General features: G+C 34.2%; 5 protein-coding genes and 1 pseudogene across 7 annotated transcripts; 4 read left to right on the top strand and 2 right to left on the bottom strand.

The window, feature by feature from the left end:
* Positions 1 to 1,898: 1,898 nt before the first annotated feature.
* LOC107902785 (uncharacterized) lies at positions 1,899 to 3,576 on the top strand. Its single transcript, XM_016828906.2, has 4 exons — positions 1,899 to 1,989; positions 2,194 to 2,305; positions 3,064 to 3,204; positions 3,386 to 3,576. Exons 1-4 carry the CDS (start codon positions 1,930 to 1,932, stop codon positions 3,550 to 3,552), a joined length of 480 nt encoding a protein of 159 aa, XP_016684395.2. The 5' UTR covers positions 1,899 to 1,929; the 3' UTR covers positions 3,553 to 3,576.
* A 601-nt stretch (positions 3,577 to 4,177) lies between these two features.
* Positions 4,178 to 4,816, top strand: LOC107903259 (BURP domain protein RD22). Its single transcript, XM_016829292.2, has one exon. The coding sequence runs from the start codon at positions 4,178 to 4,180 to the stop codon at positions 4,814 to 4,816; it is 639 nt and encodes a 212-aa protein (XP_016684781.1).
* A 918-nt stretch (positions 4,817 to 5,734) lies between these two features.
* Positions 5,735 to 7,210, top strand: LOC107906706 (BURP domain protein RD22). The gene is made up of 3 exons (XM_016833783.1): positions 5,735 to 5,869; positions 5,995 to 6,118; positions 6,209 to 7,210. Exons 1-3 carry the CDS (start codon positions 5,831 to 5,833, stop codon positions 6,985 to 6,987), a joined length of 942 nt encoding a protein of 313 aa, XP_016689272.1. The 5' UTR covers positions 5,735 to 5,830; the 3' UTR covers positions 6,988 to 7,210.
* Positions 7,211 to 7,282: 72 nt separating this feature from the next.
* Positions 7,283 to 12,003, bottom strand: LOC107906704 (BTB/POZ domain-containing protein At1g30440-like; annotated as a pseudogene).
* A 1,333-nt stretch (positions 12,004 to 13,336) lies between these two features.
* LOC107906703 (uncharacterized) lies at positions 13,337 to 17,176 on the top strand. 3 transcript variants are annotated; one of them, XM_016833782.2, is made up of 9 exons: positions 13,337 to 13,554; positions 13,768 to 13,815; positions 14,166 to 14,235; positions 15,193 to 15,283; positions 15,371 to 15,432; positions 16,045 to 16,200; positions 16,297 to 16,349; positions 16,439 to 16,595; positions 16,719 to 17,176. In XM_016833782.2, exons 2-9 carry the CDS (start codon positions 13,768 to 13,770, stop codon positions 16,907 to 16,909), a joined length of 828 nt encoding a protein of 275 aa, XP_016689271.1. In that variant the 5' UTR covers positions 13,337 to 13,554; the 3' UTR covers positions 16,910 to 17,176. The 3 variants fall into 3 exon arrangements, with proteins under 3 accessions (XP_016689271.1, XP_016689269.1, XP_040949268.1); XM_016833780.2 differs by having other exon boundaries at positions 16,045 to 16,349; XM_041093334.1 differs by lacking the exon at positions 13,337 to 13,554 and adding an exon at positions 14,544 to 14,645 and having other exon boundaries at positions 13,785 to 13,815; positions 16,045 to 16,349.
* A 1,069-nt stretch (positions 17,177 to 18,245) lies between these two features.
* On the bottom strand, positions 18,246 to 25,638 carry LOC107906702 (uncharacterized). The gene is made up of 11 exons (XM_016833779.2): positions 23,229 to 25,638; positions 22,809 to 23,048; positions 22,179 to 22,308; positions 21,626 to 21,778; positions 21,247 to 21,491; positions 21,093 to 21,162; positions 20,217 to 20,423; positions 19,778 to 20,013; positions 19,353 to 19,431; positions 19,133 to 19,270; positions 18,246 to 19,036 (listed from the first exon to the last, which is right to left on the bottom strand). The coding sequence occupies exons 1-11, from the start codon at positions 25,178 to 25,180 to the stop codon at positions 18,833 to 18,835; spliced, it is 3,654 nt and encodes a 1,217-aa protein (XP_016689268.1). The 5' UTR covers positions 25,181 to 25,638; the 3' UTR covers positions 18,246 to 18,832.
* Positions 25,639 to 25,941: the final 303 nt, after the last annotated feature.

The following is a 25,941-nucleotide window of genomic DNA, read 5'->3' as shown; positions in this document are numbered from 1 at the left end:
TTATATAAATCATAAACCTTAAATAAGTTGAAAATAATAATAAAATAATTACAACTTGATTTAATTCAGTGATTAGATTCATATAACTTTTTTTTATTGGTTGGTTTCTGTGTAATTACCTATCAAAATGTCTAATCAAAATTTATCACAGTTTTAGTACAAGTTGACAACTTGCAAAGTGAAGAGCTCATAGGTTTAATGAGCTCACAGTTTTGTAGAGCTTGCATATTTGGTGAGCTCGCAGTTCGTATGGATAGTCATTTCGCAACATTTCTTTTATTAGTGTTATGATAATTTGTCAAGTGTCTATGCGCTTAATGATTTTGATATGGCTATTCATAATTCATAGAGAAACACACAAATCAGCATAGATGAAGCAATATTAGCATTGCAACGAATTAAGTACAAATTAATTTATGATGAGTATATGTAGAAGGTAAATTAACCTAAAAATAGATAACAAATACACTACTTAATCATTTTTATTTTAAAATTATGATTTTAGAGTGTACTGCAACATTTGAAAAGTAAAACCATCAACTAAATCTAGTTTACATAAATAATAATAAATGATTCATAGGATCTGAAAACATATCATGATCAGTAAAAACAAATCTCAAATAATTCTGTCCAAATATGGATCTCTAGTATTACGAACACAATACCAATACAAAGACACAAATATTAGCACCTCCCTCCTACCCTACTTTTCATACAGTTGCCAATCCCTACGTCTAGTCTCTTATATGAATTTCACCTATAGAAATTATCTAGATTGTTGTGGAATATTAGTTAGGTATAATGGTAAGTCGCATTATATTCTTAAGGACAAAATGTAAGTTTGAATTCTAGAGATAACATTGTTGAAAAGGCAACTACAAACCCTGAAAATAGATTATAAAACGGACGTGCATAATATAAAAAAAACATTATATTTTAAAAAATAATGAAATGTTGTCTTTTCTCCCTTCTTTAATTTTGTTTTCTTCTCCTTACCTTAATCCAAATAAAAAGAAAAGAAAAGAAAAAAAAGTTATGCTATTTAAACTTTTTATAGTCTATCATAGTTTTTTTATACATTCTTGTCACATATTGGTTGTCCACAAAGCCACAATTATGGGCGTTGCAAATTGTCAAAAAAAATCAAGATCCAAATCTTGATATACTCATCCCTTGAGAAATGTTAAATTGTTAATAGAATATTGTTTTAAAGGATTAAAATATAATTTTAAATGCAGTAAAAAACATATTAAACGTACATTAATAATTAGATGTTTATACATAAATACTTTAGCAAACCTATAATTACTTACAACCTTTTCCACCATGTTTTTTTTTATAATAAACAAGCTACTTGTTAGGGTTATTGCTATAAAAGTTATAGTTATTTTTTAAAAATGCGTTTGCCTAAAAAGTTATGTTTAGAATACCTTTGCTATTTTAGTTAAATATTTTAAACTTGAGGGTTGAAATGAATTTTTCTATGTAGTACTTTAGCATCACTTTAAACTTCGTGGATGTCAAAATACAAAATCACTTGCATTATATTATAACCTTGTTTTGAGCCGCTGCATTAATTGCAACGTTATAATCTTGCCTAAGACAAAACATGAAAACCAAGGAGCAGTTGGATATTAGCTGATCAAATACGTAAAAAAAAACTTGCTTTGTTTGCATCGAATGCCAAGTCAAAGGATCGGCAACCTGAAAACCATAACTTACGTAAAAACAATGCCTCCGAGTAAAAGGTAGATAGGTTCATTAAAAATTAAAACAAAAATAGTAATATTGTTGAAGTCAGATCCATCAGATCCATCAAAAATTAATAGTATCTACATATAAATATATGGGAAGAATGGGAGGAAACTCCAATGATTGTTAACTATATATGATGATGATCATCCCAAGCTTGCATATGCAGTTGGATCCATGCTTTCATTTCATTTCATGGCAATTCTTCATTTCCTTCTCATTTTCTCTTTACTTAACGTAAGTCGTAAAATAGCATCCTTCGCTAATTAATTACTCCAATATTAATTGACCCCTTGATTATTTCAATTTCAAAAACAGCAATTGCGGCTTTATCTATAGCTATAATCATTTGCATGTTAGCACATGCAAGTGATAGATAGGTAAGTGAAGGGTGATGGTTTTTGTTCATTAATTAAACATTGTTGGGTTTCCATATTCCAGCTTGCCTTTGCAGGAAAGCATGGTACGTTGCCAGAGGAAGATCACTGGATATCTGTGTTTCCAAACACTCCCATGCCCAAAGCTTTGAAAGACATTTTACCACCACCTGCCGGTTTGTTTTCGATTCCATTTCTTCTTAATTAATTACTTCTCGATAATGATTATGGTAAATGTTTCAACAACTCCTATCTATTTCCACTTGCAAAATATTGTTTATTTTTATTTACTCAATCTGACAATTTCGTCTTAAAAAAAAATTCTCATACAAGTTCAAATAATGTAAAATTCATAACTACTCTCACAAAATATGGAAAACCTAGTACTATGTTGATAAGTTTATACTAGATTATGACACACTCACGATATTAGAGAAAAAAATATGTAACAAATTTAGAGAAAGATTATATAAAATTGACTATAATTAGAATTGTAAAGTTGAGATAGTGAATATTATTAAGCTCAAAGTTCATTATGTGTATATATTTTTTAAGATTTATATAAAAATAAAAATTTAAAAACTAATATTTATTGATTTATAAATATAAATTCTTTTTCATAATTTCAAAATTTATTGGGTTGAGTTAATGGGCATAATATTTTTTTAATGAAAATGAATCCTCCATTTTTTTGTCCCTTTACCTAATTAATTTTTTTTAAATTCTTACTGTTTTTTTTTTCATTTTTAATGAATTGAAATCTATTTCACTTACCATTTATATATACATTATTAACGCATCAAATATAAAATATATGTAACTTTATAAGTATAGATTCTTTATTCCTAATTCCTTTTTATATTATTTTTTTAAAGCAAATGTGCACAAATACATTATGAGGTATACATATAATTAAGTTGTTTCATGTGAGTAGGAGATTCAAGCAAGGAGTCCAAAGATAAAGATGCGCCTATCAACCCTTTCATAATTTACGAGAACACGAATACAAAAAGACAACCTAAAGGCGTGAATGCTCCTATCAATCCTTTCATAATTTACGGAAAAAAATCAAAAGGTATAGATTTTGTGAAAATAGTTTAAAAGTTATGACAGTATGTTCAAGTGACACATCATTTAAAAGCTTAATGATAATTTTGGTTGATTTGTTTTCACTATTCCATTACTTAGTGAGAAGAAAAATAAAATTGAGAAACTAATACTACCTATAATTAAATTAAGTTGTTTTATTTGAACAGAAGCTTCAAGGAAGGAACTCAAAAATAAGGATGGCACAAATCAAAAATCAAAAGGCGTGAATGCTCCTATTAGCCCCTTTATAATTTATGGAAAAGAATCTAAAGGTTTAAACTCTTTAAAATATTTTCTTTATGAAAAGTTTAGAGGATATGGTTCACTTAATTAATTAAATGATACATCATGTAAAATCTTGAATGACAATAAATAGTAAAGTTGAGATTTCGGGATAAAAATAAAATAATTTTTGTGGATTTATTTTCATTATCCCATTTCTCAGTGAAAAGAAAAGATTGAAAAATTGACTATGCTTCAATTTTATCACTCTTTTTTTTCACATATAAACTTTATATAAGACTAAGTTAGATACAATACAATATATATAAATTATTTTGTTGGAAAAAATAAATCAAGTTGTTTCAAGCAAGGAGCTCAAAACAAAGGATCACATAAACAAACAATCCAAAGGTGTGAATGCCCCTATCACTCCCTTCACAATTTATGGGGAGAAATCAAAAGGTATAAACTCTTTAAAATGTTTATATTTATGAAAAGGGTTTAAAGCCAACAGTTTGTAATCCATGGCATATATTATTTTCATGTTTTCCATCATCTTCTTCTTAATAAATCGTCACCATAAATTATGGTTTAAGCCAACAGTTTTAAAATTGAATTCAATATCTCTAAACTAGTTAGTAAATTGATGCAACTGAATGAATCCAACATGATTTTCACCTCTTTGCAAACCATATGTAGGAAACAAGAAACATGGGAGCGCTGCAATAAATGGAACAATGTTCTTCTTCCAAGAGGATCTGCACCCTGGTAAGAGGGTGAATTTACCACTACTCGCCAAGACGAGGGACTTGACTACCTTCTTGCCTCAACAAGTTGCTCGGTCAATACCCTTTTCGTATAACGAGTTTCCTCAAATTCTAAATCTCTTCTCCCTGGATCCCGAATCAATGGAAGCCAATGATATGGAACAAACAATTAATGTTTGTGAAAGAGAAGGGCTGCGTGGAGAAGAAATATTTTGTGCCACTTCGTTCGAGTCGTTTGTTGATTCCAGTGTTTCAAAGCTTGGGAAAAATATCCAGTTACTAGCCAACGAGCTTGCGAAAGAAACTAATAACCCAGTGTTTACCATCGGAAGGGGAATACAAAATATGGGGAAAGAGGAGCTTGTTTGCCACAAAATGAGCTATCCATATGCTGTGTTCTTATGCCATTCAATCGACAGTACAGTGGTGTATAAAGTTCCACTGGTGGGCATGGATGGGACAAAAGCTAAAGCTTTAGTTATTTGCCACAAAGATACATCCGCTTGGAGCCCCAATCACCCTGTCTTTGAGATTCTTAAAGTTAAGCCAGGAACTGTCCCCATTTGCCATTTTGCTGTTAGAGATACCCTCGCCTGGGTTCGCAAATGAACTATGCGCAGCGTTGTAACCAAAATGTCACCTTAAAGTGCTGCATAAGCGCCAAATAAATTTTGTTCTAAAAAAAATAAAAAAAAGCATCAAATAATTTTTTTAAAAAATTTCCAATACGAATATCCTACAATACTTTGTAATAAAAATATATTAAGGAAAGACATTCCATGCTATACATATGTGTTGCAAACTTGTACTCTCTTTCATCCTACCGATGAATAACAATGGATTTCACATGGTGAAAATATATCATTGTCTACAAGAAATTAATTTTACTAGAAAGTTGGACGAATGAACATTGGCAAAAAATACTTGAACCTTGATATATATGCGCAACAGATCCATTGGAGCCATCAGTAGTCCAATGAGAGCAACCCATTTAACGATTGGGTAAAAAAATGCCCACTCTACAGGATTCAAAATCTGACTTTTTTAAAATTCTAATTGATAGTAAATAATAAATGAATTAAAATGCTGTCATATTACAAGATCCTTTTTTAAAGATAAATGAAATGGTGTTATTATAAAAGTTGTGCCACAAGAAAAGTTGTAACTTGCCGACAGTGTTGACTTTTGCTATGGACAAAAGTAACTTATTTAATTAATGATTTAACAGGATTGAATGGCGTGTCGTGGACATGGGAATTAAAATCGGCAGTAGGTCAACCTATTTTCAGTTCAATCTACTGACTTAATATATATATTTTTATCTATTAAAAAATTCATAAATAAATTTAATGATATTGTTTATAGGTTTAAATCTCACTAAATTTACAAATAAAAATTTAAAAACAATTTTTATTCAATCAAAATTGAATTTAAAGTGAGAATGCATTGATGCAATGAGACAAACAACAATTGACTTCATCTAGGATTGGAAGGGATCCAAACCTCCACTTTGGGAATTTCACAAACTTTGGTTTCATCACAAAGCAGCCCGCTTCCTTTATAAAGTTTCCATTACATTATCACTGTTATCATTTCTCCTTAACATATTATTAGTAAGTTAGGATGGAGTTCAATTTCTTTTTCATCTTCATTTTACTCATAGTAAGTAGAGAAAATTTACTAGTAGTTTTTGCTAGCTCTTCATTTCTCAATGCTTTTTGCTTTTGTTTTATTTTATTTTATATACTTAGTTTAAACTAATGGCAATTCTTCTAACACTTTGGCAGCTTGCATTATGTGGGGTTAGCCATGCTTCAGCTGATCTAGCAGCAGAGGTTCACTGGAAATCAGTGTTCCCTCACACCCCAATGCCAAAAGCCCTGAAACATCGTCTTTTACAGCCAGCAGCAGGTTCATTAATTCAATTGCATTTGAATTCATCGGTAATAAATACATCAAATATATTAGCTTGAGATAAAAATTATATTATATCCCATGTAGGAAACAAACCTTGGGTTGTTACGAGGAAGGAAGATTCAATCAATGATGGCGACTATGGAAACGCTGATCCAAGCATGGGATTTGGACGTGGGAGTATTATTTCCCGAACCAACATAACTATGTATTTCTTCGAAAATGATCTATACCCTGGTAAGAAGGTGAAACTAGAATATTTCAGTAAGGCTAAGGCAAGGAATGAGGTTCCGTTCTTGTCTCGTCGAGTTGCAGAGTCAATACCCTTTTCGAGTGACGAGTTTCCGGGGATTTTGAAGCTCTTTTCGCTGAAACCTGAATCAAGGGAAGCTAAGGCAATGAATCGAACGATTGCGATGTGCGAGAGACGGGTCATTGAAGGGGAAGACATGTACTGTGCGACGTCGTTAGAGTCGTTGGTGGATTTAAGTGTTAGGAAATTCGGGAACGATATTCAAGTGCTGTCAAGTGAGGTGGAAAAAGAAACTGAAAACCAGGATTTTAGTGTTGCTAACGAGGGAACGATACTGATGGGAGAAAAAGATATAGTTTGCCATAAGATGAAATATCCCTACGCCGTGTTTCTGTGTCATTCACTTGATAAAACAGCAGTGTATAGGGTTCCTTTGGTTGGAAAACATGGAACAAAAGCTAATGCTTTAGCTGTTTGCCATAGAGATACATCAGCTTGGAACCCAAACCACATCGCTTTTCTGCTTCTTAAAGTAAAACCAGGATCAGTCCCCATTTGCCATTTCCTCATGAGAGAGAGCCTCGTTTGGGTTCCAAATCGATTTGCTCATTAACACTTTTAATTTATTTCTTGCATGCATTACCAGGTGAGATCAAGGAAGGGGTTATATGTAACATCTTTAATATGTTTTATGTTGCTAAACTCTAGGTTCACATCTTGAATAACAGTGTATAAAATTATTATTATACTCTTAAAGCCAGTTCTGCTGATAGAAACTTATGAACTTCCTCCGGAATCGAACTTATCAGTATTTGTAATGTTTTCTATTCCAGCAGTGAAAATGGGAGATCTTATATTTAGTTGTTATATAATGAAAAAAAATCCAATCACTAATCAGAATCCCAATGTTGCTACATAATCTGAAACAAATTAAATTACAGTTTCTTCAATCATCTCGATTACACGATTAAGGAGCAAGAAAAAGGTAAGGCACACATTACAGTGAGATCAAAGGAGGGACGTTAGTTTAGCAAAGTTTAAAAGCACAAAACAATAAGAACTTAACAAACAATGAGACGATAGGATAACAAAGACGAGAAAATCAATTGTTTTACCTATCTGGATTTTGGAGTTGAGTTTTTCTTGTGTTGTCCTTGCCTGTCTTTTAATTTCTCATTCTTTCTGCTTTCAGTATTCTGGTTGCTAATAGAACCCTCCTGAGCACTGCACATTCGAGACTTCAATTTGAATCCAAATCTCTTCGAGACATTTCCCCAAGTGAAGCTCTTTACACGACCTAGCCTTTCGATTTCTTGTTTCATGTTCGAGCATTCCTTCTCAAGCTCAGAAACCCGTGTTCTCATGTTATCCATGCTTACTTTCAAAACCTGATTTTCTCTCGCGGTTGAGGCCCAGCCTCTTTCCGTGGGCCCTGCAAGCCCGCTTTGTCGAGATCCATCAAGATTATCGGAAACCAAAAGGCAACCTGTGATTGAAGTCCTAAGCTGAAGCTGCTCAAAGAACAGGATTTGGACAACTATTCTTAGTGGCAGTCTCTCATTCTGTGCAGCATGGGTGCATGCTTCCAAGGAGAGCTTCTGGCAGTCCATCAGCTGGCATAGTTGTTCTTTCTCAGATTCAGACAACCATGGGTGTGACTGCAAGTTTGATTAGCATAGGAAAGTTAACAAGTTTGAACAAAAATTATGGTGTTTGCCTTCTCATCAAACTTCTTCCTATAACCCATGCATATAAGATTTGGCTTTTTGGGCCCATTAACTTTGTTTCAAGCAGATGAGAGAAGCAACTTAGGTAATCATGTTAAAATGCCAGATACCCAGACAATGAACCAAGGACATAAACATCCTGCATTGACAACTTATGTCTCTTTAAAATGTGTGAATCCTAATCTAAGGTCAACATGAATTGAGGTTAAAGCATAGGAATGATGCATTTGGGCAGAGTTGTGACAAGGGTCCTGGATTAGTGAACCAGTTGCAGCTATATTTACAGCATATCAAACTGAAGAAACAACATAAGTAGCAAATGTGTGCAGTAGGGACGGTACCTTCAGATAAATGTCTACTGCACGATACAGACCATCATCCAAGTGCCTGGCGTAGTCAGGAACAGAAGCAGCAAGAGCCTGAAACTTGGGGAGCTTCAAATTAACATCAGAGGCAACCTCTGCAAGGTACCCATCAATTAGCTTGGCTACCAGTGTAACTGGTGTTAATGAAGGCGAGGCGGTAATCTGACCATCATCAACCAAAGATGGAGAGGCTCCACCCGTGATCTGGTCCATTGCAAGAAAATGTTCAAGAATTTGCTGCACACAGTCAACATTATATAGTGTTTCCATAGAACAGGAGAAATTAGGTATCAGGAGATCTTCCAGTGTTGCTTGATCAAGCTGCATTCCAATCCTTTTCTCAAAGTTAGATATATAGGAGGGGCTTACTCGAAGAATTAAGGCTGTTTGAAGCAGTCCAAAGAGAAAGTTGGTGGGGACAAGGCCTTTCTGAATAGGAAGCAACCTATCAATCTCCAGCAAAAGTTTCTGATCTTCTTCTGACGGAGGAGCCTCTAAGGCCACAGGTGCCACACAGGTACTAGAAATTAGTATCAGTAGCACCCTGGCACCTGTTCAAACCAGGTAGATACTTTTTTGCATAAAAAGTAAGAGACCCAGCAATGATCTCCTGTCTGATACCACGAGATTCCATGACTGCAATCAATCTCTTATAGCGAGGAAAACTTAAAGTTGATGCATCCTCATACCACCAATCTGAACTTGTATTTTTTACTCTAGCCCCTGTACTTATCCCATTCCACAACACACTTCCACCAGGACTCTGCATAGGACCACCATATTCCATTATGGGCCACCCAGAAAGGTTTGGGTCAGTAGATGCCTTCATGGCTAATGATTCGATGCACCTTTTTGTAACGTTCAGTTCATCGTCATAAGAGATAATATCATCACAGGTTTGAAGTGCTCTCAGGGAGTCTTTCCAATTTCGGAGGACTACTTGATTAAGGAAGGTTTCAGTCTTGGTAATAAGATTGCCTTCCCCCTATTCCTCGGTCATTTCTAAATGCTCAGCAGCACATCGAAGGTACACAACATTTGAGGCAGTGAGTTCAAGTTTCACACCATAGCAGAACTTGGCGACAAGTTCAAAAGTTTTGGCCCCTCCAGGAATGTCAGGGAGGCATATGGAACACTTTTCTTCACCTTCTTCAGATGCTTCTGCAATTAATCTTTCCATAACCCCACTTCTAGAGAGTAAAGGGAACTGCACCAAAGGAAAGTTAAGACAATTAGGAACTTAAAGGTCAATAGTTATTTGACAATAGACACTTCATTTTAACATGCATGTGACAACAGGTACAAGTTCATTTAAAGGACTTGCATTATAGATCCTTAAAAGGAAAAGCATGAAAACATAGGAAAAGTACCATCTCAACTCATGAGAAACTGATATATGAGGTCTCAGAAAGATGGTGTGGGACATGGCAAGGATTTCCTATCTTTATTTTTGCATAAGGTGATAAAATATGCATCAAGATTTGATAAACATATTAAATTCAGTGAATTTCAACAAGTACAAGAGGGTCATTACTCCTCAGGCACATCAATCAGAAAGTACTATATATGATGAGGCAAAATTACCTTGTGAAGATGAAAGGACATTTCTCCAACTTCAACAACAATATCACTAGGAAGTCCAGTCGTGCAGAACCTATAAGCATCACATACATATTAAGCTCAATATAAAGAGAAATACAATAAGACTCACCAAGCACAGAGAGATGCAAGAAGTTTAGTCCCATATTATAAAATATTCTTATTTGAGAAGAGTCATTAATCGTTCATCCTTAACAAAAACGTTCAGCAATATGAAATGATTTCCTCTGTTATACACATGAGAGTATGAGATAATAATAAGAATAATTATTGGGCATTATTGCGCCAATTTTTCAAAAATTTCCTTTCCATCCAAATGCTTAGAATTGATAAGAAATAAATGCCATATTCTCATTTTTCTTGATTCCAATGTAGTTAACAAATATTGATAAAAAAAATGTCAGATTTGTAACTTACTTCTGAAAAGGAACATGGTCTTTTGGGAAGGAAAACAAAAAGGTGCAATTATATTTTCTATCCTTTGTACTATTAACCTAAACCTGATATTAAACTGTCCCCTCTGTCACTCGGACTCTGGTGTGAATGTCTGATCTGCATATGTATCTGGCATGGGTATCTGAATAGCTTGTCCATGTATTTAAAGGATCATTAGAGGTCATATCCTTATATCCATGTGTCAGGTATGGGTAATGAAGAATCCAAGAGTTATTCCAAGTCACTTATTCTATCATAGTTCACTAAATGCATAATGTAAGCATAGGGAACAAGGAGGATAGGATCAATGTTACCCCAACTGGAAGCGGGTATGTCTCACACGGATATGCTCAACCTTTTCAGAATCATAATTTTTTCATAAATTTGGAGGATCATACCTCCTTATCTATATTCGAATATGCGTGGGACATGGGTACTAGAGGCCGTGTAACATAGGAAATGGATATGGTAATAGTTAAATGTATCTCTTACAACAAAAAGTAACTTGGTCGCTTAAATCAAGAACCAAAATATGCATATACGAGTATTTCTATTGATCCATATGCATGATGTAAATTTAAACATAGAAGTATCTCTAACAACTTAAACTAAATGCTAAAATAACGCGGAAAAAAAGCACATTTGACACATCCACGTGGACATTAAAACGTAGTGAAGCAAAACAAGAAAATAAATAATAATAATAATCTTACAATAGTCAAAGACAGAAGATATGTAGGCAGAGAGAGATGGAGATGAAGTTGAATTGCAGAGATCAGGCACATACCAAGCCTGCCCTTGCCTTTTAAATGCATCAGTTTTGGATCCAAGTTTTATGCATGCCATTTTCTCGCAGAACTCCGACGACAAATGCTTTAAACCCTATACCAAAATTGAAACACAAGAACACCTAATACACAAGTAAGTGGCCTTAAAACTGGGCTCTTTCAAAATCTAAAACGAAAACCCAGTTTTGCTTTAACTGTTTAAAGCCTAAAACCACAACCCCTCACACCAAAAACACCACCAGTGTAAGGTCAAACCTTGAAAAGTAACCCAAATGTAGCTTCTTCTTCAACATGTGAATCACAGAAAACCCAATGAATCTTTCAAAAAAGCCGCAACCCCACTTCAAAAACTCCTTCAAGTCCCCGCCTAGAACCAGAGCATCCCCAAATCAGATGCCAACTTGAGATAGCCGTTTCAGGTCAACTCCTCCAATTCTTAGCCTCCCAATCTCAAAACAAACACCCATCAGCTGGAAATGAATAAAACTATCAACTTACTAATTTTCCAGCAGCCCCTAACAACCTTCAGCAAGAATATTCCAAAGCTACTTAAAACCCCTTACATTAAAGAGAAAACAAACCACCTCAATGGGGCACTTTTTTTCCGGAGCGTGTTCGTTTCTTTTTTTTGGCCCCATAGAAATGATAATAATTCAGTGCTTTTCCAGCGAAGCTTTTTAAGGGCATGATAATGATGATGTTCACCATTTAGAAAAGCCAAAAAGATGATCAAAGCCTATTTATTGGGTGTCAATGGCAGCTCCCAAACCAAACCCTTGCACATGTATCTCTGTGGGACCCTTCGGCCTAAACACGCTCATTGGGGTTTCTAGAACTTAGTACATATATATAGAATCTTTGGAGACATTCCTTCCCTGTATCTATCTATATTATATTTATAAAAGAATTTAATGTCGAGAAAAGTTTGATTTTTATCATAAAAAATATGTAACTACTATCTAATATTAATTTAATTAGATTTAAAAATAAATCAAGCTGGTGTTAAAGCTCAATTAGTATATAAATTTACAAGAATGTGTTTCATAGCTCATTGATTCCCATTCCCATACTATAATTTTCAAACCCTTTCATGCATTTGTTGCTACAAAAACATCTCGTGGTTATGAGAATTCAAGTTCGATCGGGAAAATAATAGTATGAAATAAGAATATTATTCTTTTCATATGAAATTGTTAATAGAAAAGGAATAATATTCCTCTTTTATACAACATTTCTTTGAGAATTTAATCCCTTGCATTATTATAAAGATTGCATAATAGTTACTTTTTAATTTATTATTATAATTTATAGAGATCTGATCACAATATTTTTACAAGAAATCTCACTATTCATTTTTGTTTTTGATTATTGGTTACTTTTGGCAAGAAATCACTCCTGCCTTGTTCATCTTTTATTTTTGCCTTCATGTATCTCTTGTCTTTGCAAAATTATCATCATTTTTTTTTGTTCTGGTGATAGATGTTGAGGTGGTATTGTCTATAAGATCTACTATTTTGATTGAAGACATTGAGGATTTATCGTCTTCTGATTCAAAATCTATTAAGCTGAGCATTTCAGCCATTAGCTTTTTATATTTCTTTTTGGTCTTGGCTTGAACTAACATTACATTAGTAATTAATTTTGTTTGAAGGAATTTTGCTGTAGTTTGATCCGAGATTGCGGACTTACATAATATTTTATTTTTATTAAAAAAATTATCCAAATACTTGAAATTATATTTTTCAACATCAAATTTGTCTTACTATTTAGTTCTAAAATTTTGAACTAATAATAAAATTTAAACACATGAATCCTATTCATAAAAATAATTTCAAGAAACAATACAAGAAATAAACAATTTTGAGAAAAAATAATTGTTCGGTTTGATTCATTAATTAATAATTTTTTAATATCTAAGGCGTTTAAGTACTTTTATTATTTAATTTTATGGTTGGGTCTAAGTTAGCTTTCATCCGGCCAAGCCCAAGGCCAAGCCTCCACGGGCTCGCTCATTCCAAGCCTGGGAATTAGAGAATCAGTGCCAGTGCCAGTGCCACACAAGTAAACGCCAGCGTTGCATTTTCTTTACCGTCATCTTCACTTTGACGCTTCTTCTGTCACTGCTTTCCTGCATTTTTGAAATTCCATTTTCCCTCGTTTTCTAGGCTACCAAACAGAGCTACAAGAAAACCATTTCTGTCTTACTCTTTTAAATTTTCATCAACTTTGTTATATTATCTTCATCATTTAATCTGTGAATTATCAGGTCAGTTCCCGATTTCTGCTTCTTTTTTAACTTCCTTTTGCTTTGTTTCCTTCTTCCATAAAGTTTTCTTGTGTTCGTCGATTTCTAACACTAAAACGTGGGTTTATTTAATCACTTCCAAAATTATGGATTTCAACAATTATTTTCATCTTAATTTTGCATAAATAAATATGCCTATACGAATAAACTGGATTTTTTTTATTTGTTTCGCAGATGGAGCCTTTATATGCAAAGCTTTACGACAAATATGACAAGCTTAAGGTCTCAGCTCTTTTTTAACCTAAATTCTTCTTCTTCTTCTTCTTTTTTAATTATACTTTTAGATTTGCACTTCTGTTCCCTACTTTATAGATCTATCATACCATTTCTTTGTTTATAAGTTCGGTTGCCAGTAGGACTAAAGAAAAAAAGCGAAACGTTTAAAAGTTTTCTTCTTTTTTTTTTCGCATTAGGCACTTGTATCGAGTGGTAATTCAGTTGCAAGGTGCATACAATGTTATCTTAGTTCGGTTAAAATGGAACTGGCGATTTTTCCCCATCTGTTTGATTATGAAACGTGGCTTTTATCTTTCCATAAATGTTTTTTTCTCTTCGTTTCTTTTTTTTTTCAGAAGAGAAAACTTTCCGAAATGGATGACATAAATCGAGATCAAGAAGAGAAATTTGTGAATTATGTGCGTGGTAAGTGTAGCTTCATGTTATTGTTAAATCCCTATTTTCATATTTTACGTGAATTGTAAAGTCTTACTCTTACCTTAGTTTTTCTTTTCCTCTTCTATGTTTGTTAGACATGTTATATGTTGTATATATATCATAGAAAAATAACTAATATCACTTCTCTTTGGCTCTTTCGTTAAACATAAGTTTGTGTTTTGACCTGTCTAATGAAAGGAAGGTAAACAAATAATGAATTATCTAATTCAAAACCATTTTGTCTTGTTGGTCAGTGTTAATGGTTTGTCTGATTTCATTTACTAATTATTTTATAGGTAGGTAGTGAGATGGTGGTACAGTGTGATGAAAAGCTATGAAAATAGAAACAGGATGTACTGACCTATGTTACTTGGATTTGCAAGTGACTGTTCATCATGGTATACTCAATGTTTTCTATATATTTGGAGGGTCATACGCTTATACCCATGTCTGAATATATGTCACACACAAGTACTGGGTTTGTTGTTTGTCACCCTTCCTCATGTGTGGTTGTCATGCCATCTCTTATTTGTTGGAAGGTATATTGTGGTTTTAGCATTTTGAAATTTAATTTGCTGATGGTAGTAAAAACAACAACTACTAGATAGTGATACATAAGCTTGTTCTGATTGTTGAACCAATATTTAAGGTCCAAGCTCTATATGTGAAGAACAAATAACATTCAATCTTGTGTATTGAAGCAATAATTTGATTATAACCATGAATGTGAGTAGGCTAGAATGAACAAAACAGCTTGCAAAGAGTTCAAGTTTGTTTTGGTGAAATGCTTGTTTGAACTGGTTACTAATTAAATGAACAAAACTTGAACAGAAGTTCTTTGTTACCTTGAAAATTTTGATAGTAGTTTCATTAGTAGTTGAAAAAAATTGAGCAATCATATAAATCCCTCTAAAATTCTTAATGGATTGTATTCTTCTGTTGCAGCTGCAGAGGAATTGATTCAGCATCTGAAGAGTGAAAATGACAAGCTGTATGCAGAAGTTAATGAATTGAAAAGTGAAGTGGCCTCTAAAATGTATGCAATTTTAAGTTTCTCATTTGGCCTTTATGGTAAGATATAAGTTTTTCTTTCTTGGATTTTAAAATGTAAGTATCATTGTAGGTCCAGCATGGATAAACAATGTGCAGACTACCAAAAGCTTTTGATTGAAGAGAATCAGAAGTGTAAGAAGCTATTGATTATATGATGATTATTGTTTTATATCTCTTTCATCCAGTGTAGAATATAATATAATGGTATCAACATCCTTGACTTACTTGGTGTTGTTTCTGCTTCATCTTTGTTGAATATCAGAATATAGGAACTCAGTCATGCTATTGCCAGAAAACTGGCATTAATTGATGCTGAGGGTATTAAGTCTTCTAGGCAAGAACTAGAAAAAAAAATCTTATCACTTTAAATGACTACAGGAAATAAAACTATAGTTTTGGTTGGATATGGTTTTCTATGCTCTAGTTTTTACCTGAGTAGAAAATGAATTGAAGTGGTTAAGTCTATGTATATAACACTGCCCTTTTGGATCACATCCTGCTAACAAAGGCATCTTAATAATTTACATAATGCTTGTAAAATAATCAGAATCGAGTAATTATCAGCTGAAAAGTTGCAAAATTTAAGTGATCCATCTTATAGCCGCCTCTAGTCTATGGCAAGATTTTAGTGACTTGTGCACCAGACTTCTAATGTGTTGCCTTTATTAAACCTTTTAACTTTCTTGTGCTGCCTAGTAAGCATTTGTTTAGGTCTTTCTTACTGAAGTCTAAAATTTATGGCAGATAAAGCACTTTCTCTAGAAGTTAGCAGGCTGCAAAATCTGCACCATGAGGGACAAAATAAAGATGGCAAACTAGATATTATACCAACAGTTTCTGCTAGAATTGCACAAGTTTCATCTGAAAAGGTTTCTGGAAGGTCCATTGGAATGATAACGAGTAAGTGTAGCAGGGAATCTGCTGCTGAGACAAATGACAATATTATTACTTCTGTTTCAACTAACTGCAATGTTGCCATGACTAATGCATTGGCAGAAGACTTGTCTGAGAAAGCTTTGTCTCGTGAGGATCTTACACATTTTCAGCTGGTATCATCTCAATCTATTATCTTTTTACTCAAAAGCTGTTAGCTTCTACATGTGTGTTCTGTACTGATTGTTTTGGATGACTATGCCAGCCAGAATGCTGTAAAGGCAGTCCAGATGCAAGTGCCACAGTCACTGCTAGAGCTACTTGTCTTTTTCAAGCTCTTACTGAGTGCTTACTGGACATGAAAATATCCACTAATAATCAAACTGGCGGACTATGCATTTCAGCTCTGCATCAACCAAGTGGTAATTCTTTACTTAAGCATCATACTGAATCCATAAAATTTTGAGTATCAGATTTGTGATAGCTATTGAAGAATCATTTCAAAACTAATTGGTTTTTATTATTATTGTGGATATATAAAACAGGTTACTCATTCAGTCTAACATGGATAAACAAAGCTGGCGGAGAAGAAGCAGAGTTGGTGTACAGGGTATTGTCATTAGGGACATTTGAGAGAGTGGTGCCGGAGTGGATGAGGGATGTGATTAAGTTCAGCACTGGCATGTGCCCTCTTTTCTTCCAGAGGGTAGCTCATGTAATCAAGTTGCAGTGCTAAGCGTTTGTCTTTTCACTTTTGTTGCCTTTGTAAATTGAAACTGTTAATGGATGGAGGGTTGGTTGGTAGGTAGATAAACTAACTAAACTGCCTTCTCTCTGTTTCGTTGTGAGCGCAGATATGAAATAGAGTTTGCATAAACAGTGGTGATAACATGTGGGTTATCAAATCATTACTGACTAATCATTTGCTAAGTAAACAGACAGTAACTTTTTGTATGTTATGCTTGTTTGTCTTGTCAATAGTAAATGACGTTTTGTATTTTATATTTATTAGTTTGATTTTAATGAATTAGATTACCTAACCTTGCGAGAAATATAATGGCCAATAATGAGACCCTACACTATGGCCCTGCAACTAACCGATAAGTGCTGAAAGTTTTATTCGATAAGTGACTAATAAAGTTTTGTCGATGGACTCCATTTCTAAGTAGACGTTCACCTGTTTTTTTTACTTGTATGTTGAGTTATTGTTCTAATTTGTCTTCACCTTTATACTTTTAGTCCAAATACAAATTGGTTAATCATTCATTTAGCTTGTATCTTATAGGCCAAGTTGAAATTTAAATATATTAGTTTGATAATTTCTTAAAAGCAGTTCAAGTTTCTTTGACAATAATTCATCCAATCACTTTCTTCAATCGAATGTCTTGTAACAAAATTAATATATATATTCTTTTGAACCATTCTACAAAAATTGGACATTCAATTAATATGTAGATGAATTTCAAAAGCTGTTTCTCTTTTCATGTTTCTTGGTTATCAATTGTTTTTTATTTTCTTTATTTTTTTAGTTTTCAAGGTTGGGGAGGAATAAAAATCAGTAGAGATGCAGGGAATGCTTTTTTCTTATTATGTTCTTAGTGCCTTGTTCTCTAAGGAATGCATCTACATATACAATGTAATCCTCGTTCATGCTGAATTTTCTTAATATTTTCCCTTTCATTTATTGGTTTAATTTATAATGTTTGATTTCATTTTTGTTCATGAAAGAAGTATTGGCTTAATGGTAAAGAGAAAACCTAGAAACTTCAAGACTTTAGAATTTATAGAAATTAATTTATTCGGAGTTCATGAGTATTCTTTCCAACAAGTATTAAGTATAATATATCTCAGATTTATATATATTAATCATGTGAATATGGATTATTGAATAAATTGAAATCTGAAATCTGAAAATATATTTAAACATGCCATACTAATGGTGTTCAAAGTGTTTAAACAATTTCTTTACATCATGTTGAAAATTTTCAATTCCATAAATGATGCAATATACTAAAAAATGATTTAGCCTTCCACCAAGGTGAAACTGAAAGCTAGTTCCCAAAGCATAGTAATAGAAGGTCAAATGTCTAGGCATTTAAGCTGCTCTTCAAATATCTGTACAATCAAACATCTTTGATCGTGTTACAGAAACATTTCAAAGTACAGTATCTCTTAATAAACAAGAAATCAAAACTGGAAAGCAGGGGAAAGTATAGCAAAAAAATTATAAGAATTCTCAGTGTCTTCAACAAATTAAAGAGCAAACTGTTCTTAGCCGAATGTCAGCCGGAGAAGTAGAAAACTGCAAAAATGTTCTTTGTAATGTCTGTACATTTACTCGACTTTCTTTATTAACAATTGATTTCCTCGAACCCAAAGGCCTTCCAGGCTTAAAACATGGACTTCATTATTTCAAGTTTATATAGACCATTAGAAACTCAGGAAAAAAAAAAACGATCATTAGGTACTGGCATGACCCAGAACTTGCACAGATGCTTTCAACCATCTGGTATTACCTCCTAGAAGTTCAAATCCTGTTCTAGGAGTGGTTGGACTAAATTCCCTTCTGGAGAGTCCCTACACAAATCTGAATCTGCTAAACCTCATCATATAACTAGATCAGATATCTAGAGATTAACAAACACGTGGCTCACAATAGTCAATAGAATCTATTTGATCTAGTGGCTTTTGAACCTTTGAAGCTTGACAGGCCAAATGCTCTTCTAGCCTCTCTCCATGACCTCATACCACTGCTTTTATCGAATGAATAACTTTGAGCATCTGCTGCTGCAACTCTGGATGTACGTCCAGTATGTTTCTTTTGCACATTCCTTGTCTCTTCTTCAAAATCATACCTCGAGCGCTGCACAAATACATTGTTGCAAGATAAAACACCATATTTTCCCAGAACCAAAAAGAAAAAAGTTAAATAAATAAAGGGATTATAATGCTCATATACCTTAGTAGGGTCTGAAAGTACTGCATATGCCTCTCCAATTATCTTAAATAGTTTGTCAGCATCCTTGTAGGCTTCTTCTCTTATCTCCTTCCAAAGCTTGTCATCTCCATTTTCGGTTCTTACGAGGAATTGAACAGCCTACATAAGTAGAATACCAGTCAGATCACCACCAGACTTCTAAAACTAAAAGTAGTATATAATAGCAGGAGATATAGGAAACCTTGTCAGGATGATGTCTAAGAGCAGCTTTCCGATAAGCCTTCTTGATTTCTGCTGTTGAAACAGTTGGTTCAACACCCCTGCCGTTACAATACACATAAAAAATATGGTTAATCTAAATATGTTTCCAGAATCCATAAACAGGGCACTGAGAAAGACAAATATATATAGCCAACGAAATATCAGAAAACTTCCTATTTGAAAGTTATTATCCTCTTATATTTCCAACAAAGATGAATGGTAACTTTTAAACCCCTTTCATGAAATCTAAAATTTACCACACACACAATAATATTAGGCTTAAGATAGAAGCTAACAAATTATTTAATATTAAGCCAAAGAAGAAAGTAGCATCAAGATCCAAGTTCATAAGAACCTAATAAATGCCAGACGCCACCTATAATCACAAATGAATAAGAAACTTACAAAATCAGATAGAAATCCAAAGGCACTTCCTTTTTGCTTTCTTCCTCAATTTCAGAAAGCCATGATTGAGCTTGTCTCAAGTCGTTTGCCAAGTTCATAGATCTTTCAGAAATTCCAGTTTGATTGGTCTTTACCTCCATTTGCTTCAAGAGAAGAGAAAGAAGTCTTTCAAGGTCACTAGTTGCTTTCCCATAGTTTCTAATCTTCTCATATAATGTGGCACGTCTAGAAATTGCCTGCAAAAGGGTGCATAAACAAGTAAGATACCAAGAAAGTTATTTTATATTAGAGAACAAAATTTCCCAAAGTGAGTACATTTTTTCCCAAAGACAATGGACTAATTCAATCTCTCAACTCAAATTATTCCCACCACTTCTTCCTCTAGCAAATCATATGCACAAGAAAGAGAACAAAGATAACATCAATTTGCAAAAAAAACCTTCAAATAATTGCCATCAAGTGCTATGGCAAGGCTGCAATCAGCAATAGCATCAGTGATTTGGCCCAGTGCTTTGTTTGCAGCAGCACGATTGCAAAAACAAATAGCTGCAAAAGGCCGTGACTCCACACTGAAAGATAAAGCCGCTGTATAATGTTCAACAGCTTCCAAGTGTCTTCCTGATTGAAATGCTTCATTCCCTGCAGCCTGTAGAAGAAAGAAATAATTGCATTGATAACAGTGTTTTTATCTATGCCCCACCAAAGCATATCAGACTTCTGACAGAAAGAAGTTAAGTTTATAGTTCTAAGGTAATAGATGACACTTTGATACTAGTTTCTACACATCACTTAGATGTTATTGTTACAACTTCTCAGTGCCTAGACCAACTTTTTAATTTAAAACCCGATTCAGTCCTTTGATAAAAAATTTGATTCAACCCAGCCTAGTCCATTATTACCGGACAAAAAAGAAATCCACCCACAATGAGTCAGATCTGGTCAGAACCTGTCAGATTGAGGTTTATTTTGGCCATCTCTACTTCTTCCTCAAAAGTTGCTAAACGGTACGAAGATTTTACCCAAAGGGGAAAAAATGGCTTAAAGTAGAATCATAATTGATTAAAAAAGCAATTTCCCGAAGACATCTTACTCAATGCAAATCCCACCAATTTAGGTAGCAAAATATTTTTGAAATCTCCTATAAGCATGCAAAGGAATCATGTTTCTTTACATGTACCTAAGAGGTGCAGCACTAAAAAGTTGATCCCATTTCTATAAAGGGAAAAAATGCATACCAATAAAAGCACAATCTTGTGCATAAATCCACATAAACCCGAAACTGTTTCTTAAAGTCAAAAGCATATCAAGTAAATACCTTATGACTTAAGAGCTCATGTACAGTAGCAGCCAACGGAATTGATGATTCCAAACTGTCGCTTCCATCCCTGGACAGACTCAAAATGTGCAATCATCATTGTACTTCATTGCATAAATTAGAATATTTTGAAAGACAATGGCGTGAATTTTACCTATTTCCAGTGGAATGCAATTCCTCTTGCTTCTCCAGAAAAGCAATAGCCTCTTCGAGCTTTCCTAGATGAAAGTAAGATTTGAAGATCAGGTGACACCGCCAAATTCTAAAGGTAGAGTCCTTTGAGATGCCAGGACTATCCAGATTGGCCGGCTGCCCATTGATATCCAATGAAGGAGAATTCTTTTCAGCAGAATCAAATGTCAGCTCACACAGCTGAATTGCATCTTCATATTTGCCCATCTGCAAGATTGAAAAAAAGTTATTACAAGTCTAACGATCTTCCTATGCTTTAAGATATGCTTAAATAACAGTAAACCATCTACTTTCAGAACTTCCCTATTTAGACAAGTATATATCAACAAAATTACACTTACAATTAGAAGAGCCTCTGCTTTCATTTCAAGTAATTCTTCTGAGTATGAGCTCATTTGCAAGGCCTCAGCAATTACTTCCAAAGCAGTCTCTGCATCATCAGATGTTTTGCTTTGCAATAGTACAGCAGACTGATGTATGCATTCAGACAATTTCTGCCAGATAAGAAACCACTAATCAGCCAAATTACCATCACCCAAATAAACCAGCATACTAAAGCTGAAAAATGAATAAATTCAGAAATGCTATGAACATGTTATCTAGGATAGGAATCAAATTAAAGAAAGGAGGATGAACACATAAAACAAAAAACAAAAAACAAAAATCATTAAATATCAATGCTAAAATTCAATCTGCGATGCAGGCAATAGTGGCTATCAAGACAATTATACACCTTCCACTAGCTAATGCATAATTCATTGATCTTAATGGAGCTATATTACAAAGCATAAATATTAACTAACGTTACAATTAACACAAACTGGTATCAGTATCAAATGAACTTGAATAAAGGAAGACCAATAGTATACTCTCCTTGCTGATAATAACAAGCACCTGTGCCTTTTGTAGGCCATCGGAGGCTTCTACTGCAACTTTTCGGTCCACACAAACATCAGTTCCAGATTGTAAGCACTTCCTGAAATATCGCATTGCATCCTCAACTTCCCCAAGGGCAAGGTGGCAACTGAAATAAAGAAGCAACAAGTTAGGAGAGCCAAGAGAAAGCCAATAACAAAAGAGAATGAAACTAATACCAAAGCATTGACATGAAAATTGATATGAAAACCAATAGCCTAACAACTGGATAAGAATGAAAAGCAATATTAACTCCAAAAGAGAACAGATACATAAAAAGTGGAAAACATGGTTGGCAATTTAACCGATAGAAATAACATCTATTAATCACTTCAGAAGGCCATCAAATGGACGTGTTAAGATTCAAAATTGGCATCACAGCAGCAACTGCGAACAATTTGAAACAGATAATTATAAATCCTAATGCATGATGCAACAAATCTTCAAAAAGAAAAAATCTCAATCTTCAATAAATCTTCAAAAAGAAAAAATCTCAATCTTCAATAAGTTTGGTATATAAACAAATTTATACAGTTCTAGCATAAACACATACAACTTTGGAATCAAGGTGGCTCAAACAAGTTAAATGAAACAAATGTAGAGCCTTACTTCGCTGCTCGAAGTTGAACCCTCAAAAAGTGAGGATCTATTGAGATGGACATCATACAATCTCCTAGTGCATCTCTCATTCTTCCAAGAGACATACGAGTGGCAGCAAGGTTGCTATAGCACAGCATCAATGCCCGAAGACAGCCTCTAGATTTCTCACCTGTGGGAATACAACTTATCCCTTGCATATAATATTCCTCGGCTTTGGATGGATCTCCATTGGCATAGGCTTGGTTTCCCCTGATATATATCAGTGAAACAAAATGTATTCATAGTTGAAGAGAAGTCAAGCACAAATATAGGTCACATCATCTAATTACAAGATAACAAAATAAGATCTATAAGAAAAATGAAAAATTAATCTACTTAGAAAGTATATGATTTAAAAGAATGAAGTTCCATTATCACACTTATAATAACCTTAACCGCCACTTTTCGCATGATTCCTGAGCTAAAGTGCTTGAACCGATCGAATTAGGCTTGCCCTTGACATCCGGTCCTTTGTCCACCACAGAATTCTCTCCAACCTTGCTTTGCTTAGTAGATACATCTGTTTTCAGGTCATGCCTAGGGGATGAATGCAATGAAGAAGTTTTAGATGAATTCTTCTTTTTGTGGTGGCGACTTGGTGATGATTGTTGACTTTGAGCAGACGGAGATGCAGCAAAGGTAAAGTCAAACCCACTTATATGTTCTGATTTAGAAGGGGAAGAAAAAAACATCTGGCCATCACTATCTTGTCTCTCAATGCTTGTTCTTGAACTGGTTTCATTTTCAGCTGAACTAAGAGCAATATCGCTGTTATGATCAATATTCTCGGCTGCAATTGTAGAGTTTTCAGTTTCCGACCCATACACAGAATCTTCCTGAGGAGCATCAGAAGCAACACCTGTGTCGAAAACATTTCCAGAACCCTCCTCATTTAGTTCATCATCTTTCACCTTACCTTCTTTTATATTCATATACTGTGTTGCAGCAACCAAATCCCCATCTATTGCATTACGTGAAACTGCTAGTTGTGAATCACTGGATTGATCTTTGTAATCAACGTTGAAAGACTCTTCAGAAGTTGCAGAAGGTTCTCTTGAATATTGAAAACCAGTTTTACTTGAAATCAAATCCGGTCCATACCACAGCTGGACAGGTTTAGGCTGCTTCAACTTTCCCTTTCTTTTCTTTACTTTTGTGCTTGTACCAGCTTCTCTTTTTGCACCGAATTCCAATTTTTTATTTAAGCCAACGGATATATTTTTCTGTGAATTTGGAGTTCTGAATTCTACAAAGGGTGTTTCTATAGCATCTTGTTTAGCTGTAAAACAAAACTCATCCTTCTTTCCTGGTTTATCAGAAATCTTACCGAAGGTATTTGTACCAGACTGGAAAGGCAAGGCGCTAGATGAAGATGAAAACAAAGTTGTTGAAGCAGCAGCTCCACCAAGCCTAATATCAGTTTTTGGTTGATCCGTATGAACTTTAGTTGTAGCCGCCTGGAAAGTAAAATCGTGGTGAATGGATTTACCAAACTCATGGAGCTTATCACCCATCTTTGCGGTTTGGCCATCCTTCCCAAATGAAAATCCCCTGCCTGTTTGAGCAGTAGAATCTCCCATTACACTCCCTAGATTCAGCTTCCCCTCCATTTCAGCTGACAATGCCTTTTCTGTTTTCCCACCACGATGACCAGAGATTTCACAACTCTGGGATATAAAACCATCTCTCTGCTTGGTGTTACTACCACCAAACCCTTTTATGTTCAAATTCTTAATCCCATCATGAAGAGCATCTGAGGAGCTTCGAGCCAAAGAATCGCTACCTTTTCCTGCCTTAAATACAAAATCCTGCTTAGCTCCATCATCAACATCCTCACTGCCTTTTATATTCGATTTGCTCCACAAACCATTGTGAAGCTTTTCGGTTTCCACACCTCTTCCAACACAGCTACCTACATTGTCATCATTCCTATTACTCCGATCACCCTTTGAGCCATTCTCAATGCTCAACTTTCTTGTATCATTTGAGGGCATGGAAAATAAACTATGATCGATTAAACCACAACTCTTCCCATTTCTCAAATTCCTAGTGTCCTCAACAACTCCTCCCTCCAAATTCCCACCCAAGTCACTCTCATCAGAAGGGCTAGGCTGTCGAAACCGGCGAAAACCGCGGCCTGCCTGGTTTTCTAAATTGCTTGAAGATTTCGAATTATGGGAATTCAATTGCTTTTTATTTTTGACAAGCCTTGGCTTAGGAAGGCCCCATGACGGTCGTTGTAAAGAAGGCGCATTGAAACTAAAATCGGCATTATTAAGGGTAGAGTTGGAAAATCCAGAACTAAAATCACCTCCAAAACCAAAACTAGATGATCGGTTCATTTTCTCTTGTAAAAAATTATATTGAAAAAACAGAGAAATATCCAAATGTATTCACTGTAAAAGGAACAAACGAAGCTTGACCAATCGGAGTTGAGGAAGAAGAAGAGGAAAAGAAGCTCCTCTCGGCTCTAGCAATGCCGGCTACATGTCACCGCTGGAGTCATCAAATACAACGGGAAGTTATTGGATTGAAATCCGATGCCTTGATTGATCAAAAGGTGGCAGATGGTGCGGTTCTTCTTTCTTCTTTTTCCCCTCTTTTAATTACTGAATGAACAAAATGAAATGCCAATTAATAATTGGTTTTAAGGATGATGAAGAAGAAGAAGATGGTGATAATAAAACAGAGATTAATAATGCAATTTCAAGAGAAAAAGAAGCTTTTTTCACAGTTTTTGAAGGTGGTTTCGTATCTATTTTTTTTATCCTCTAATGTTGCTTTAAAAAAAGCTTCCTTTTCCTGTTTATTTTTTAATTTAAAATTTTTATTATTGAGCTTTCATCGTCTTAAAATAGACAATTTAGAACTGCCATTTTTTAAAATAAATTTGCAAACACTTGACATTTCTCTATCTTATATTTTTATTTTGCATAAAAATTATGTTGTTTAAATTTAGTTAGATCTAATCATTTGACACACAGTTATGGGAATATTCTGTTATAATCTTTTGCTTTTTTGTATTTTGTAAATAAATATTTTTCTAAAAGTTATTTTTTTTAACTTTTTAGCGCTTTCATCCTTTCTTTTCTTAAAATTTAAA

The sequence above is a fragment of the Gossypium hirsutum genome, chromosome D05 (genome assembly GCF_007990345.1).
Source record: "Gossypium hirsutum isolate 1008001.06 chromosome D05, Gossypium_hirsutum_v2.1, whole genome shotgun sequence".
Lineage (NCBI taxonomy): Eukaryota > Viridiplantae > Streptophyta > Magnoliopsida > Malvales > Malvaceae > Gossypium > Gossypium hirsutum.
Note: the sequence above shows the minus strand (reverse complement) of the source record. Positions and strands in the feature narration are given on the sequence as shown.